The 16,578-nt window shown below is 48.9% G+C and overlaps 7 protein-coding genes across 7 annotated transcripts; 4 read left to right on the forward strand and 3 right to left on the reverse strand.

Annotated features, from left to right (window-relative positions):
• Positions 1-4: 4 nt before the first annotated feature.
• On the reverse strand, positions 5-718 carry MIND_00491600 (Glycine cleavage system H protein; the record flags this gene model as incomplete). The annotated part of the gene is made up of 6 exons (XM_037361715.1): positions 613-718; positions 413-562; positions 317-360; positions 176-263; positions 94-131; positions 5-49 (listed from the first exon to the last, which is right to left on the reverse strand). Exons 1-6 carry the CDS (start codon positions 704-706, stop codon positions 5-7), a joined length of 459 nt encoding a protein of 152 aa, XP_037222007.1. The 5' UTR covers positions 707-718.
• Positions 719-849: 131 nt separating this feature from the next.
• On the reverse strand, positions 850-2,825 carry MIND_00491700 (Elongation factor Tu; the record flags this gene model as incomplete). The annotated part of the gene is made up of 15 exons (XM_037361716.1): positions 850-890; positions 942-970; positions 1,022-1,092; positions 1,138-1,253; positions 1,298-1,316; positions 1,364-1,489; positions 1,541-1,566; positions 1,615-1,699; positions 1,745-1,788; positions 1,837-1,872; positions 1,919-2,275; positions 2,326-2,532; positions 2,577-2,642; positions 2,692-2,739; positions 2,786-2,825. 15 exons carry the CDS (start codon positions 2,823-2,825, stop codon positions 850-852), a joined length of 1,311 nt encoding a protein of 436 aa, XP_037222008.1.
• A 38-nt stretch (positions 2,826-2,863) lies between these two features.
• Positions 2,864-3,836, forward strand: MIND_00491800 (uncharacterized protein; the record flags this gene model as incomplete). Its single annotated transcript, XM_037361717.1, has 5 exons — positions 2,864-2,920; positions 2,964-3,125; positions 3,170-3,223; positions 3,268-3,552; positions 3,597-3,836. 5 exons carry the CDS (start codon positions 2,864-2,866, stop codon positions 3,834-3,836), a joined length of 798 nt encoding a protein of 265 aa, XP_037222009.1.
• A 32-nt stretch (positions 3,837-3,868) lies between these two features.
• Positions 3,869-10,013, forward strand: MIND_00491900 (Mediator of RNA polymerase II transcription subunit 5; the record flags this gene model as incomplete). The annotated part of the gene is made up of 23 exons (XM_037361718.1): positions 3,869-4,355; positions 4,402-4,541; positions 4,588-4,630; positions 4,679-5,220; positions 5,268-5,870; positions 5,920-6,027; positions 6,075-6,132; positions 6,179-6,363; positions 6,413-6,471; positions 6,653-6,756; positions 6,808-7,436; positions 7,493-7,684; positions 7,732-7,794; positions 7,840-7,958; positions 8,005-8,147; positions 8,209-8,297; positions 8,346-8,499; positions 8,556-8,629; positions 8,683-8,858; positions 8,905-9,087; positions 9,134-9,336; positions 9,383-9,700; positions 9,754-10,013. The coding sequence occupies 23 exons, from the start codon at positions 3,869-3,871 to the stop codon at positions 10,011-10,013; spliced, it is 4,932 nt and encodes a 1,643-aa protein (XP_037222010.1).
• A 44-nt stretch (positions 10,014-10,057) lies between these two features.
• On the reverse strand, positions 10,058-12,233 carry MIND_00492000 (Cytochrome P450; the record flags this gene model as incomplete). The annotated part of the gene is made up of 14 exons (XM_037361719.1): positions 10,058-10,136; positions 10,183-10,351; positions 10,402-10,521; positions 10,561-10,605; positions 10,650-10,674; positions 10,725-10,808; positions 10,853-10,870; positions 10,923-11,195; positions 11,240-11,362; positions 11,410-11,483; positions 11,527-11,711; positions 11,756-11,789; positions 11,841-11,866; positions 11,914-12,233. 14 exons carry the CDS (start codon positions 12,231-12,233, stop codon positions 10,058-10,060), a joined length of 1,575 nt encoding a protein of 524 aa, XP_037222011.1.
• Positions 12,234-12,657: 424 nt separating this feature from the next.
• MIND_00492100 (uncharacterized protein) lies at positions 12,658-13,345 on the forward strand (the record flags this gene model as incomplete). Its single annotated transcript, XM_037361720.1, has 6 exons — positions 12,658-12,783; positions 12,834-12,856; positions 12,905-13,036; positions 13,082-13,113; positions 13,162-13,221; positions 13,278-13,345. The coding sequence occupies exons 1-6, from the start codon at positions 12,682-12,684 to the stop codon at positions 13,343-13,345; spliced, it is 417 nt and encodes a 138-aa protein (XP_037222012.1). The 5' UTR covers positions 12,658-12,681.
• Positions 13,346-13,715: 370 nt separating this feature from the next.
• Positions 13,716-16,575, forward strand: MIND_00492200 (uncharacterized protein; the record flags this gene model as incomplete). Its single annotated transcript, XM_037361721.1, has 17 exons — positions 13,716-13,799; positions 13,848-13,888; positions 13,932-13,976; positions 14,024-14,127; positions 14,179-14,464; positions 14,514-14,640; positions 14,691-14,787; positions 14,841-14,896; positions 14,945-15,011; positions 15,059-15,223; positions 15,271-15,297; positions 15,347-15,455; positions 15,505-15,789; positions 15,848-16,004; positions 16,052-16,161; positions 16,213-16,253; positions 16,301-16,575. The coding sequence occupies 17 exons, from the start codon at positions 13,716-13,718 to the stop codon at positions 16,573-16,575; spliced, it is 2,076 nt and encodes a 691-aa protein (XP_037222013.1).
• Between the last annotated feature and the right edge of the window lie 3 nt (positions 16,576-16,578).

Consider the following 16,578-nt stretch of genomic DNA (forward strand, 5'->3'; position numbering starts at 1 on the left):
TCGTTCACAACGATTCGTTATACGCCTCCTCCGTCAAAAGCTTCTCCATCTACACCCACTCAGTTTCCGCTAGGTCTACAAGTCAGAACTCACCTCATCTGGAGAGGTCAGATTGATTTTGCACAACCAGCCTGCAGCAAATGAAGAACAGCATGGAGAGGTCCGCTTGGCGCACCTTTGTCATCGGGAGACTTGTTGAGGAGTCCAGGTTGTGTGGAGAGAGCGTCGTTGACCTCCGTTATCGTTCCCGAAACTGGCGCATACTGTCCATATTTGTCGAAATTTGGGTTAACGTGCATTTGGGGGAGACACTCACAATGTCAGACGCGGCTTTTACGCTCTCTACGGCCCCAATTTGGTCTGAGGGTATCGTGATAAAATGGATCAATAAAAAAAAAGAAGTCCAACATACCGCCTTGCGCAACCTTGGTACCCACCACGGGCAGTTCCACGAAAACGACATCTCCTAATGACTGCTGAGCATGGTCGGTGATGCGGACAACCCCCAGTCCAGTCGCATCGTCGAATTCTACCGCCTCATGTTCAACGGTGAATCGTTTTGCTACGGTGGGTCAAAATCACAGTGCTGGACAGATTTCTTCTATGACGCACTGACGAGGCTTCGAGCAAGCTGAGTTGGTTGGAATACGCGTGGGCGAGCGCGCAAGAGGCTTGTGGATCGGGCGGAACGGAGGATGGAGTGCATGGTGAAAGTGCGCCTACTATAAACGGCAGCGTCTCGCTCGACAATCATTATTATTATTATTCCACCCCGACGTTAGAGAAAAGAGTTGGGGTTAGGTTAAGTCTATGCTACAAGTTTATGTGTGTATTTTTTAGAGCAAGCGTTCAGACAGTTTCTAAAATTTTGGTAACGATTCCCGTGCCAACTATCGCCCAGTTAGTTCATTCAACAAAAGCATAAGAAAATAGCAACTCACTCGTCTTGCCTCCTTCGCGGAGGGTAAACCTGGCTTATGATGAGCAGCGTCCTCACTAAACTAGAGGCAGGATAGCGTACCGGGTGCCAACTTCACATCCAAGATCAAAGCCGAGATCGCAAATGAGCTCGACATTGTCGCCAGGCATAACCTAATGGATAAGCCAAAATGAAGAACCCGCAAAGGAAGTGCATACCATTTTCTCTTCGGCGTTCTCAGTTCCTGGGGGGAAGGTGAGACCAACAGTCACATCGGCGGTCCGCATGAACAGCTGGGGACGGTAGTTGGCCATGAAAGGAGTGTATCGGCCACCTGAAATCCATCAGTTTGGTCGTGGGCGAAGATGTACAACAAACCTTCATCCTTGGTCAGAACCTGCGACCTTGCTTAGTATAATGATAACCCTCCAAGAAAATGCATACGTAGACTTGGGCCTGGAACTTCTTGACTGCTTTCATAGAGCCCGGGGCAATGATGAGGTGTCCTCGGGAGAGTTGTTCACGTTTGAGACCACGAAGGAGTACACCAAGATTGTCTCCAGCCTCTGCCTGGTCAAGTCCATCAAAAAAAAGTCCGCTCACACAGAACCCACAACATACCCGGTCGAGCTCTTTGTGGAACATCTCTTGAAGAATGTGAGATGGTCTTCTGAAGTAATAATGGATAGACGCACCGATGCCAGTAAGAGTAGTCTTGATTTTGTCACCAAGCCCGATAATTTCAACTTCAGTGCCTTTGCTAGCAACTCCTCGTTCAACCTAGATTTTGTTGAGTCAAGACTGATGAACCAAGTGAATGCATACCCGTCCAGTGGCGACAGTGCCACGGCCAGAGATAGAGAAAACATCTATCGTGGCATGAGAAAAGTATCTGCTTTGCCTGAATTATAACAAACCTTCGACTGGTAGACAGAAGGGTTTCTCGAGATCACCTGCAACGAGATTAGGCACACAAAAAAGAGACAATGGTCCTCATACGGGGAGGTAGTTCAAGCCAAGCATCGCAAGCTGCAACGAGCTCCTTGATTTTGCTGGCGCCAGTAGCATCGTCACGGCCCTCAAGAGCAGCAAGAGCAGAGCCCATGACAATGGGCGTATTTTCACCGTCAAAGTTGTATTGAGTCAGCAAGTCGCGCATTTCCATGTCCACCAGTTCGAGCATTTCCGGGTCCGAAATCATGTCCACTTTGTTAATGAAGACGACGAGTCGCTTGATCCCGACTTGGCGAGCGAGCAGGAGATGTTCTCGCGTCTGAGGCATTTGGCCATCAGTCGCAGAAACAACGATGATAGCACCGTCCATTTGTGCCGCACCGGTAATCATGTTTTTAATGTCTGCAATTTTGTTAAAAACTCTTCGCAGAAAAGCTTGTGTTGTAACAAACAGTCAGCATGGCCTGGACAGTCAATGTGGCCGTAGTGACGGGTCTCCGTCTCGTATTCGACGTGAGACGAATTAATTGTAATTCCTCGCGCCTTTTCTTCTGGAGCCCGGTCGATTTGAGCGTAGTCTGTGAACTTCGCACCGCCTTGTTCAGACAAAATCTTGGTGATGGCGGCGGTGAGGGTTGTTTTTCCGTGGTCGACATGGCCTACGGCGCGTCAGAGAATGAGGTTGAGAGGGAACGATACTCACCAATTGTGCCAATGTTCATGTGGGGCTTCGCACGGTTATAAACCTCTGCGTATCCTCTCCTGGAGACTGTATGACCGTCAACCATGCATGCTTCAAGGAGAAAGAGTCGACAAACTCAGCGCAGAGGGAAGCCATGACCGACGGCATGTAGGGAAAAGAGCACCTAAAAAGGTTCAGTAGGTGGCCAACAGACTGAGTTTGCCCAATACCTCGCGAGAGCGAGGCAACTGCAAATTTCGACGCGAACATGGAAAGCAGAAACTTTGAAAAAGCTCACGTGCCAAATTATGTCTGACCGGAACGAACTCATACGCAACGCCGTTGTCTTCCTCAACGACCCCAATGTATATTTATGTCTCTCAACCCTCTCAATCTCATCTGGCATAGACTCAGACATCTCCATATGCTCAAAGGGTCCAATTCTTAGAGGCCAAAGGCCTCACTCCGTCTGAAATCGACCTTGCTATTCGACAAGCGGCCCAAACGGGAAGCTATGCCGCCTACCCAATATCGCCTCCGGCATATAAATGGGACTGGCGAGACTACTTCGTGGGCTGGCTGTTCGTTTTACTCTCGATAATTAACGCAACTAGATAACCGCTGTGGTTTCCGGTACGGTTACTTATGGTGCCGTCGCTCTCTTCAAGGTTCGGGATGAGCCCTAGCCTGACTCGAACTCAACGTAGACCAGAAATATCTGCTACCACATCTTCAACCCCCAACCTCTACCGCGTATGAACACGATCGAGACGCCTTAACCGCCCAATTCGATGCCGCCGAAGCGTTGCTAAAGGAAATTCAAGCCGAGTCAGCTGCAGTTCGGATTGCAGTGGAGACTCAAAAGGAGCGAATTGACGAGACAACGAAGAATGTGGATATCATGGTTCAAGAAATGAGGGATGGAGAGGCCAAAACACGCGACGAGATGCGAGAAATCAGAGATGAAGTCAACTCTATTCGCGAAATGTTGCCTAAAGTGCGTTTGACTGGTACTCAGCAAACAATACTAATAGTCTCTAGATGATTGAGCGGAATAAAGAGAGCCAAGCACAGTCCCTTGGAGAGTTACAGCAGGAACTCAAGTCGCTTAAAGCGTTATTATTAAGTCGTGGTCCAACCAGCAGCAGTCTCCCTGCTTCGCCAATGCCAGCATTAGGGAGGCCTTCCATACCCGCCTGGCAGCTAGCAGAGAGCCCTCCAATGGCAAATGGGAAGGGGAAGGAGGTCGAGAGTAGTACAAACTCGGATGTGGTCACGTAAAAATATTTACTCGCCTTGCTTTCGGCACCAACATGTTTTCGACGTTTGTTCAAAACATCGCCCACCCACGCCCTTCTTCAGACTCTAATCCAGCCCGACCAACAAGTCCGGCTAAGCACCTTCAACAACACCGACCAGCCAGCCCGTCTCCCCATAAACGAACAACGCTTGAAGACCGACTACGCGCTTCATTCACCATTGGCGATGCGTCCAGCTCAGAACCGACACCCGTAGCATCCACAAGAGCCTCCCCCTCGCCACCAAAAGATGCTATAACTGAAGAGCAACCCACCACGCCACAACCCACAACTGTTCTCCCACTCTCACCTTCATCTACGCCACTCCCAGACTCGCCGGTTGCTTCTCCAATCCAACTTGAACCACCACCGAATGCACTACCCTTAGAAATACCCAACGATGACCCAGACCCTGTCGCGGACGCGTTGCCCGATATCCCACAGTTAACCAATGTCGACGCGTTACAAGAGCGATTGAAGCTTGTGGAACAGCGCTTCTCTGGTGAGTAATTATTTGACCCTAATCCCGGCCTTATTGGGCCTGCTAGATGTCTCTACCTCGTTCAAGAGGTTGCGAGCAGAGAAGGCTGCGGCCGACGCAATCCTTCGGGAACTTACTCCTCTAGAAAGTGTCAGTGACTCGCATGCTCTCCGAGACTACGTGCAAAATATTATCATGAAGGCAGAGGTGCGTATAGATCCTATGAAACCACAACGCTCTTCATGCGATGTAGATGTCGACGGGAGAGATCACGCGTTTGAACGGACGACTTGAGAGTGTGTCTGCTTTATATTGTTCGCTTCCATTAATGAAGAATTCAACAGCACAGGAAAGTCGTATTGAAGAGTTGCGCGATACCCATCGTTTGGAGTCCTCCTCGCAATCGGCTCAGATAGAACACTTGAAGAAACAACTCTCAGAAGCTGAAACGCTCATCTCTGCATCTCAAGGCTCTGTTGCCCAAAGCACGGAGAGTGCAGCCGCCCAAACAGCGGAAATAGAACGGCTTCAGACCGACATTGAGCAGTCAAAGCGAGTCGCGAAAGAGGAGGAGGAGAAACGTGTCAAGGCAATCAGTCTGCTCAAGACTGTTCGGCAAAAACTCGTCAAAGCTGAGAAGGACAAAGACGATGCTCAACGCGAAGCTACAGCTTTGAAGGAAAAAGAAAAGGCTGAAGGGACTGCATCACAGGCAGAAAAGGCGAAGATGCAAGCCGAGATTGAGGCCGTGAATGCAGAGCGGGAGAAGGCCGTCACTGGTCTAAAGACGCAGTTTGATAAAGAGATCTCCGGAATAAGGGAGAGACACGAGAAAGAAATTGCTACTCTTCGTGGGCAGTTCGAGCTCGAGGCTCTGACAACAAAGGTTATTCCCATGCTCATTCGCCGCCACCCTCTCATTTTTCCGCGCAGAGTGCACACACAAAAGAAGTAGCAACATTAACATCTCGAGTTTCGTCGCTGGACACGAGCATCATTACTCTCACCAACGATAAAAACGCTCTATTCGACCAACTTCAACTTCGACAAGCTGAGGTCGAGTCTGCCCAGTCACATATCGAACTTCTACAGAGTCAAATTACTGAACTCGAATATCAGTTGCGAGAATCTCAAGAGCGATTCGCCCTCTTGGACCAAGATATTTCCGAACGTCGCCAAGAACAGGATATTCGTGCAAGGGAACCCAGCAGTTCTGCAGAGGACATTGCTCAATTGGTTGCTGCCACTCAGGCTAAATATGAGGTCAAGCTCGCGGATGCAAGAAAGAACCTTAGTGTTGCTGAGAAGGAACGCAATGAAAGCGAGGCACAATGGAGCCGCAAGTTGCGGGAGAAGGTTCGGGAGAACGAGGAGCTCAAGCAGGCACTGGGATCGACAGCCCAAAGCTTACGCATCGACGAAGGGCAGGTTGAGGCGCTTCAAAACGAGATTTTGCGTTTAAAAGAGGAACTACACGTCAGCCAAGCTGAATTGTTGCAGCTGAAAGAAGATTCTGCATCACTGGCGGATGTCGAGGTTGACTATTAGGCCATACTATATGATTATCTGTGCTCATTAGTTTCAGATGTCCAACAAGGCACAAGAAACAGAGACGAACGCCAAGATCAGTGCATTGGAGCAACTACTGGAAGAAGCAAAATCCCGAGAAGCTCAACTACGAGCCAACAGTAAGGTGCGCATCCGTTAACAATCCAGAGTGTGACCACTGAAATGATTTAGACTCTCCGAGAAGAATTACGCAAAGTACAGTCATCTGCTGCCCTTTTGGAGCGACAGCGTAAGGGTTTTTATTAGGATTATTCAAATCATCATGTCAATTTCAGGCAATCCCGGTGTTGGGTACTGGACGCAACGGCCAACAGATCAGCCCGAAACGCGGACATCGACATCTTCCAACTCTTCCGACTCCCGAGTCGCATCTCCTTCGCCAGTGAAACAAGAAGAGGAAGTTAACCTTGAATATCTGCGGAATGTCATCCTGCAATTCCTAGAACACAAGGAAATGAGGGTAAGCTGAAGTTTATCATTTGTACTTTGGTGCTAATGGGCACTTACAGCCTAACTTGGTCAAAGTTTTGTCAATTATCCTCCATTTTACACCGCAGGAAACGCGCAGGTTGATAGCGAAAGTGTAGCGTCTGTATGATAATGTTGATTACGTACATTGGTGACGGATGTTGTCTTCGCGCTTCGTTCACAAATTGCTTCTGACCAGCACAAGACAATTTCAGCCTGAAGCTTGAGAGGAATAGTCCACTTGTGACTCTCATGTCTCTCGACGACTTGACACGCAACAGCTTCCAAGGTGGCATTAGTCCATCCAAATGGCTTTCATTCTGCAAGTTATTCTTGAGCAAGCAGAACGACGAAAGTCCCCAAGCCTCACAGCGCGCTCTGAGTAGTGCGTCGTATTCTTGTTATAGCGTTGGCGTTGTTACTGATGATATTGGAGACTCTGTCCTTGTCCTCTATCGTTCGTTTCCTGGCGATGCGGTCCTACAGGAATACCTGAAAATCGCCCTTCAGAGCGAATTACTACCCATTTCAATCTACGTGTCGACTCTTCTCTCAGCTGCTCGCTCCACCGAGCTACACTCGCCGGCGACGCTAGACATGCTGTGTCGAGTCGCTCTGGATAGTCATTATTCTTCTGGAAAGTCATCGACAGACCTGGCGGATTACGACAGCCCAATTACCGTGCTTAACACGCTTCAAGACGCGCTTGCGCTGTTGACAGTAGTCCAGCGACTCCGTATATCCCATTTCCATCAATTAACAACATCTGCGTCTGAACTGGTTGCCCTCCTGTTTTCAGTTGTTGAAATCTCCCAGGGCCCTCCGGCACAATGCATCGCCTTGCTAAGTGAGGCCAATGCTATGCTCTCGCAAAACTCCATCTCGCAGAACGTGAGACAATCCTTGGAGGCATTCACCCTCTCTCTCGGTCTGTTTGTGGGTGATTCTGATGTCAAGGCGTCCAAGAGCTCTGAGTCGCACGCCGCTCACCTCGTTCTTGGTAAGAACGATACGATATCATCCAACAATGACACTGTCAGCTTCAGTCTCACCCTGAATTACCTTGTCAGCATTGAATTTTTTTTTGTCTTTCTCTATCTACTAATGAAGATACCGGTTAGATGATGCACCGGGCAGATGAGCTCGGTATTGGCAGTGGATTAGATCCTGCCAAGTTATTTGTGAGCATGTTTAGGTGGAGCTCATGGGCACCTCCGGTATTCTACACTCAACTCATTCTCTCCGCCTTCATATGCCTCACGGAAACCACAACTGTGTCGCCTTTACTATGGAGATCTTTCATCGTAAGCCGGGTATGGCTTCTGCTGATTTTTTGTTCACTGCTCTAAGCTCACTCCAGCTGCCGTCAATCCTCAGCATTTTCGAAAAGCTGGTACATGTTGATGGGGCACCCGAGAATTGGGTAAGGCCCTGATTGTCTAGTCCATCGATGCTGACCAGTTCTCAGAGGGGTGCCCTCCAAGTTGCTGTCACAGCACTCATGAGACGAACAGAACTTCTGGAGCGCTGCGACCGTCTAGTCAATCAGTTTTCTGCTACACATCTAGCTCAAGAAGGTTTAACCCAGTGAGCCGACCCCAATGTCCCAGTCATAGTGTTTGATCAAGATTAGGACTCGGTCTATATTCCGTGACCTGTTACGCCAACTTCAGTCCTCCAGCCTTCTAGATCTACAGTTCATTCTGGCTATCGACCCGACTCATATGCAAACAGAACCGCAATCAGAGACAAATGAACCCGATGCACGCCGCCTCCGTACTCAATTGCTTCCATTGACCTCCACAACAGGCCTTTTTCTCGTCGAAACTGTCTCCAGAAATTGACTTTGAAGATGTCACAGTGTTCATTGATCGAATCTGGCAAGAGCCCCAAATGCATAAAGCTTTCGCCGACTATGCATTCAGCGTATGTCTTCCTTCGAATCCCATAAACGCTAATCACGCTCATTGATAGCGCTTCGCAAGTGCTGCAGCTTCATTGGATACTGAGGCCTCGAGTTTCTGGTCACGAACACTCGAAATCGATTCTGCACTTGATATGGTTGCAATGCATCAGAATCTTTCTGAACTCATCTTCCACGCCCTCCATTGTCTGCAGGAGTTTGACTGTGAAACAGTAGGCGAGTTCTTTGCTCCACTCGTGAGTAGTATTAATGTTTCGAAGGCGATCCGCAAACCGCAGTCAGCTATCTTGGCGATGTCGTTCTCTTCTTACAACTACTATTAGTTCGTTTTCATGTGAGTAGCACCCTCGCTAGGCATCGACAAAGTCACCATTAATCACTCGCTAGCTCTCCAGTGATGTCTTCTGGTGTACTGGGCGACAAATTTCGTCGCGTTTCATCAGGGCTACTGCTGTCGTCTACAATGTCAACGAGCTAGAGGGCCCAGACTTGGCGGCATTTAACATATGGTACAAAGCGCTGTTTGATCGTAACAGCGAGGGCATCGAAGACACAATACTTCGGTCAGTTGCACACTCGCTTGTAGTGATCTGCTCAACTGCGCTGTAGTTCTGTGAAGCCTAAAACACTCCTGAAAATCTCAGCGACTTTGTTCTCCTTCGCACTCAAAGACCCCAACATTGACAGCGAGGTCCTCAACAATGGAATATCGTATTTTACTGGTGGTCCTCTCCTGAAATGGACCCTGGTTGGAGTCGTGGCCAATCTAATGCAAGAAATTCGGGTTGGAGGGTACAGCGACATCTGCAAACTAATTCGTGGCTCAAATACTTACTAGGTTTTCTGCGTCAACGACAAAACATTTCCACGTTCTACGCACACTCTTGCTTTCTCAGGATTGCCCACGAGCCGTCAAGTGTCTATGCGGGCAAGGTCTAACCAGCCTGCTGAACGACAAGCGTAGTCAAAATGGGATGCCCCCTGCAGACGCGACAGCGATGCTCAATACCATCTCACAAGCGTGGAATCATAATACAAGTGGTGCACGGTTTAGTCATGCTTTGCTGAACGGCCCTAACGTCAATAGTTTCGCCTCAACAAGTTTCCACGCCTGCTCAAATTCTTGGCTACCCTCGGCGAGCAATCAGAGAGGCGATTGGGAAAGCGCGGGCCTCCAAAGCTCCCACCCTCGATATTGACCGGTGCATTAACATCTGTGGACCCGAAAAGTTTTTGCGAACGTTGTGGTCAGAGCTGCTCGCGCCAGGAGACATGGATGTTTGCGTCCGTCTCGCAACTTTTGCTATAACAATTCCCCGACTGCCTGGTTTCCCGCCGTTGATGCCGACATTCTTCCACACGGTGTTGCCCAACCTCATATCCAACATCGACACACGGCAAGTTGGTATGTGTAGTTTTGCCTCCCTTGCCATCGTAACTGCTCAAAACGTTTTCTAGGAGACCAGCAGGTTCCGGGTGACCTTCTCGGGGCTATCATTTCCTCAATACTTACTGCCTCTCTCCACCTCGACGTTGCCTTCAACGAGTTACCACGACCTATACTTGGTCAACCAAGTGCTGTTGTTGCTCGAAGACTGGCAGCGGATTTGCGGTTCAAAGCCCAACGACAGAGCAATGTCAGCCGGATAATCCTCCAACGTCTTGGTTCGTCACAATCAATAGTGAACAATTTTCCGATATTCAAGCCTACTGCATAACCATGTAAAAAGACAAATGCTGACAGTAAATACAATGAGGTGGGCTACAAATCCGACTCTAAAATCAGTTCGCGTGCGTTACTCGATCGTGGCGTAATCGTACAACCAAACGGAAGTGGATGGCTATGAAAACTCCAGCGGAAGTCTGAGAAAAAGAATCAAGACCAACCTCAGTAGGTGCGGTGTGAATTCAGTGGTAGGCTCTTTGATTTGCCCATTTGCATCGGTCTCTTTCGTGATCGAAAAGACGGCTAGTGTGGATGCAACAACGATCCACAGCGTGTCAAAAGCCAGATGCTTGCCCGGACAAAACCGACGTCCGAAACCAAAAGCGGGATCTAGAAATCTTCGGCATTAGGGCTTAGCGTTTAAGCGGCGGCGTGCTTACCTGGAAACGGGTTCAAACCATTGCTTGTGTTTTCAAACCTCCACGGATTGAAAGTCAAAGGATCTGGATACGTCTCAGGGTCGTGTAAGATGGACCACACATTTGGTAAAACTTGGTTGGCTGAATAAACGTAAGCAACTCGAAAATGAAATGTGCTACCTGTCGTGCCCTTGGGTATCCGAAATCCACGGTATTCGTCTTCCTCTGCATGTCGTCAGTTTCATGAAAAATTGCTTGCACCAAAGCACCAGACCGGAGGTATAATGTGCAAGCCTATCAATCAAGGTCAGCGAAATTGGATCGGGGAAATGCTGGTCTAGTACCCAAGGGGCGTCACTGGTTGCCATCGTCTGAACAAAATTAAGCGAGAAAGAGGCTGAGCAATAAGCAATCTTGGCGCACAATAACTAAACAACGGTAAGAAAAAGCCACAAAGACACAATGACTTTACCTCATAACAAATATAGTCCTAGGCGCCGGGTTAGAATGCATACTTCACCCAAACACTAGTAGTGACTTACAATGAAAGGGAGTTGAGATCTGTCGTTAAAGTTTGGAAGCCGTCGTTGAGCCAAAACAGCGTCGAGATCAGCTTGCGCTTTGGCCTGGATGTCTGGATACAGAGACATCACGAGAAAGCAGGCAGACAACGTCGAGACGACAGTATCGGCTCCCGCAGCAAACATAGTAGCCGAGACATTGGCAACAGTATTTTCGCCCTCTTTGGAGCCCGAGTCACAAGAAAGTTTTTCTAATTCTTGGGACACTATGCAGTCGGACCCTTTCCCCTGCGCCTAGCTCAGAGTTAGAACAATTCATTAGCCAAGGAGGAACACACAATATGTTCTTTGACTTTGGCAAATGGGAGGTCGCGCATAGCCCGGGTGGGTATTCGCCACTCGAGAGCTTTGCGCTTGAAGGTAAACCATGACGGCGCATATTTCAGTATCGGAATATAATCCTGCAACGAGTAAGGCTGAGGTAGCAACCCACGTGTAGATTACAAACCACGAGAAAAGTTCCAAATATTCCGGCTTGTGCAAGTGACGACAGTGCCTTGTCCGCTAGAGGAACGTAGTCGTCTAAAGGGAATCAGGAAAGCTTTCGAGATGCAAGTTTGCCCACTGGTATCAACGCTTTGACCATATGCCATTCTTAAGACTATGGTCGCTGCAGCGTTGCGGACGTGATGTCGGAAATCGACGGGTGAGTCTAATAAACGGCGACATAGAATACGGGCTTCCTGAATCTGCAGTGGATGGTATTTGGTGGAAGACTCGTTTGCCGGTAGATGACGATGGAACATGATCCTAGCCACAGTCGGTTTTGCAAACAAAAGGTGGGGATTTCGTACCTGTGTTTTTGCCATTTGCTGCCGTAGGGGAATGCTGTGGAGGTATTCAGTTTTCTTGACAAAGTAGCGAAGACAGAAAACCTACACGAGGCTAGCCAGTCCCAACCTATTCTTCTTTGACTGAGCACAGGAACGGGTTGGAGAGAAGGGGCACGAACAAATCAACAACCATAGTCCTTACGGGCCTGCTCGAATACTTCGCGCCGCGTTTTTCAAGCAAGTCAGCTGCGGCAGTCGCTGAATTGACCACCAGAATGGGGTTGCCGAAGATTTGGATGTAAATGAGGTCGCCGAACGTTTCCTTCCATGGTCCACCATATATTAGCCAGGGCCTGACCTTTGGGATGTTGCTAACACTCCCAAACCAGTTAATTTTTGGCCCTGGCGGCAAAGGGAGGGCACTCGGCGAAGATCGTCTCCAAATGAAAAGGGCGCAACAGAGTAAAGAGGCGACCAAGGCTAACTCCAGATCTCGCATGGCAGAGAGTGGCCTCCACAATCTATGCGAAAGACTGCAATAATGGCCACGTAGGCAGGAGTGGTGGGGTCGTGAATTCGAAACTTATCGGGAAGCGGCCAGTTTTGAGTGTGGGACAAAACACAGAGCTTGGCTTTCATTCCCTTTCGGAGCAAGAGCAACATTAAAACAGGTGACAGCTTCTCACGACTACTTCCGCACTTTGACACCAGCGAAAGGGAGGATTCTTTGCCTTCGCGCGTGGCAATCGTTAGCTCCAGAACGTGCCCAGGAACATTAAAAATACGTTTTGAGGACCTCGACCTTTCCACGTTCCACGCAAATGTGCATATCAACGGAGAGGAACTCCCGACATTTTTATTCGTTTATTTCCGCGGAAATCGAGAAAGGGGTAATATGATACTGTCACGGTCACGGTCACGCGATCGTCCTCTCTCCAATTCCCCTGATGTGGCAGAAAGAGTTTACACTTTCAAGACGTGGCAAGGGCTGTCATCTCGTTACACAGGAAGTTATAAGGGAGATCCAGCCTGGTATGAAGGATGTTCAAGCCAGTACTGCTGCGTTATTGCTGCAAACTGGACTAAATTCTTCCAGCAGATCGGGATGCTGTTTCTGTTTATGTGATGTCGAATTCCTCGATGTGCTGGGCAACTTTTGATAGGTCTCAGAAAACATACGAGCGCAAGCTTGACTGTCAATGAGAACTACGATCCAGATGTTCGCGCCGACATGGACATGGCACTGGACTCGATAGTCCCTGAACAGACCCTTCCCTGGCGACACACAGACGAGGGCTTAGAGTGAAATTCACCGCCGTATAGGTTTACCCTCCTGACCATATTCAGTGACTCCGTCTCTCACACCAAGGCCAGCCTCAGTAAGTAGAATCGACAATGCTTTTGTCAAGGCTGTTGATATAATGCAGTCGGTTCCTCGATCAGCCTTCCTATCACTAATGGACGCTTGAATTTGGGGACGTGGCAAGGTGCGGCCTGTCCTTATGCGTAACCCACTGAACTTAGCATCACACTGATCATACAGGAATCTATCTTAACGAGTTCCGTCATCTGCCTCACTCCCGCCAAGTTGTGGCAACAATAATGAGCTGAATATTCCGCTGAGAGGCATAAATGTGAGGATGAGTTGTCACTTGGCCAGGAGCCAATAGCCGTTGTAGTCTACATGTAGAGGATTACTCAAGTTGCAACGGATGAGTCAGCATATGTATGAACGCGTCTGTCCTGAATCTGTCTCAATGCCATGATACTGTCCCTGCACGTAGAAAATATTTCGCTATGTTATGGCTGTTCGAAAGCGACCAAGGTCATGTTTGAGCGAAAAACGCGTCGTCAGAACGTCAATACTTGTTGTGGTCAACAACGCGTTTGTTGCGATGCCATCACAACACTCATTGGTCACATTGTCACAACACAACTCTTTAACTGAACTGCGGTCGATCCCTCTTGTCCTGGTCACTCAATGCCAAAAGCACCCACGAGCGGCTCAAGTCGACCAGCGCTTAGAAGAAATCAGGCTTGCCGGTCATGCCGGAGGAAGAAGCTGGTGAGTTAGCTCGTCGAAGTAGCACCTCAACTGAAGTCATATCTCTAGAAATGTGATGCCATGCGCCCTCATTGTAGTACTTGCGTCAAGTATGGCCTCTTCAGTACACAAACTTTCTCTTAACCACCGCAGGCAACACGAAACATTAATTAGTGTCCCAGCCCCCATCGGCTATGCGTTCGCTCATTTATCTGTTTGTTTGTCGGAGCTGACTTTCAGTCAAGACATCCGACCGAACCTCAATGCGTTTACGACCCCGTTGATGGGTTGACCCTTGCGCCAGACACCGATCCGGTTGAAAAGATCAGGCAGTTAGAACGGCAAATATGTGCGAGCAGAATTGGTTGACGGTTTTACATATTCTTACCCTTTTTTGCAGCGCAACTCAAGAATCAGCTGCAAGAACAACGCCCCTCTTCACGCTCCTCCTCCCCACGCCGCCCTGGCTCCGTTGGTTCTGACTCCGGCGGCATCTCCTTACCCCATGTATCCTTGCCTATGATGAACCTCGTTTCCACCGAGACACCGGAACCTCGATTCGGAAACGAAAAAGACAGCCCCGAATTAGCGAATGTGCCTTTGCAGAGTAGTCCCGACCCGCTGATGGATCTGTTGTTTTTGGGCTGGAACCCAGATCTACCAGACCCGGCCACCTTGAATCACTAGTCCGTCTTTTCACATCATAATCAATTAAAATTTGCTGACGCTCCTCAGCATAGACATATTTTTCAAGTGTGATCCATGTGGCTCGAGGGTACTACATCGACCTTCATTCCTTGCCTCCCTCCACCTCCCACCACGAGATCGTGGCTTCCCACACTCAGCCCTCCTCCATGCAATAGTTGAACCGATTCATCTCCCAGCAAATTCGAGCTGACAAGTTTTCTGCAGTGTACTTCTGCCTCTCGTTGGTCTCCGCATAATGTCATTACCTTACCTGATGGGACAAGACGCGATCAATTTGCCGAATTTCATGCTGGAAAGACGCGTGTGTCATGTTGGAACTGCGCTTTTTCTCGAGCTGACCAACACTGTCGCAAGGTTACTACATGGATCGCACCATGGCTAGCGGAGAAGATATATTCCCTGTACTACAGGTAAGCAGCACCTCTCAGCACAGGCTATCAGTGATGACAGCTAATCAGGCCTGTATTCTCCTCTGTTGGTATTTTTATCAAGAGGGTCGATGGGTCGAAGTGTGGATCTTTGCCGGCATGTGATGTGATCCGCGAACATACGTGACCCTTAAATTTTTGCAGGGTTTTTGACCAGAGTAGCTGTCCCTCTCCGCCTGAATTATCCTGGAACCTTCACGACTCACGGCAACAACTCTCCAGGGGCATATCTTGCCCCGCCGCGCGACTTTCTTGATCTTGAATCTCGACGTCGTACTTGGTGGATGACCATCGTTTTCGACCGCATAGGTATTTGAGTTCCTTGTTCTCTTTCTGACAAATTTTCACCTCTTTAGTGTCTGTGGGTGGATGGATCCATGCTGGTAATATCTCTTCCGCTTACTGACCTTATCCTAACAATCAGACATATAGTGGACGAACGCGACCTTGGAACCGAACTACCATTAAGGAACCACGATTTTGAGTCAGAAATTGCTATACCCAGTAACCCTCAAGATATTGCAACGCCAGATGTTTTCGTGTAACTCCCTTCCGTTTGTTCTGATTTTGTGTGTCCTGACTTATTCAAGTCGACATCCTCCCCAATATACGGACTCCTACATTCTGCTGATTAAAGCTGTAATGTTGTTCGGTCGTGTTACCGACTACAACGTACGCGGCAATCTACGAGCTCCGACAGCGCCCAGCAAGAATCAAAATCCCTTCTTCCTAGAAGGATTCAAAGCATTGGATCAGTTGGTTTGCACCGACTTTCTCGAAAACCTCCCGCAGATTTTCAAGAATAACACTGGTGTCACTGATGATGGCTGCGCACTGGACACGGACCTTTATATGGTCCATGTAATTCCGCACGCGTGAGTTTTGTTTTCGCGACCCTGGAAATGAGACAACTCTTATGATCTTTGACGGCAGAGCAACTATCACTCTTCACAATCCGTACCTTGACTTCACTGACCCTCAATGTACCTCTACCTCGCGTTGCGTCAACTCAGCACGCAGCATTCTCGCCGCTTACTATATGTTGTCCGCGACCTCACTCGATATCACCCGTCTACATCCATTCGCTGTGGTAAGACATTCTCCCGCTTCGTTCTAATGCCGCTAAGTCCGCCCAAGATTTGCTGGTATCTAGCTGCCGTCGTCCAAGTCCAACTGTGCAAATATTTCATCGAAATCGGAGATGGTGACCGAGAGTCTACAGTTTGGGGCGAGATCAATGTTTTGAGGTTCGCTGCATGTCGAGAGGGACGCCTTCCGAGTTTGACATTTTTGATCAGATTCGCGATGTTGGCATACGGCCAGCGCTCTCCCATCGGTAGTGAGTGGACAGATTTGAGTGACCCGCAGTCACTGAATTAATTTTAGCACGACAAGAAAGTCTCCTTCAGGGAGTCATGCGGGAAATCGTGCGCACAACAGCTCAAAAGCAGCCTCTTGAGGTTGGAGTTCCTTTATATCCATTTTCGCGAACAACATTGTGGAGAAAAGACGACGTCACAGCAACAGGTGTGAACCAAACACGTTCACCAAAAGTGCCATCATCGACTGGCGCTCTACCTTTGCCTGTCAGTCCAGCGTTGTCTCCACCGACTGTCTCCCATAAGAAAACAACATCGTGGTCAATGGATACCTCAGCTTAAAGA

Source organism: Mycena indigotica (assembly GCF_014461135.1).
Source record: "Mycena indigotica strain 171206Taipei chromosome Unknown Mind.scaff0004, whole genome shotgun sequence".
Classification (NCBI taxonomy): domain Eukaryota; kingdom Fungi; phylum Basidiomycota; class Agaricomycetes; order Agaricales; family Mycenaceae; genus Mycena; species Mycena indigotica.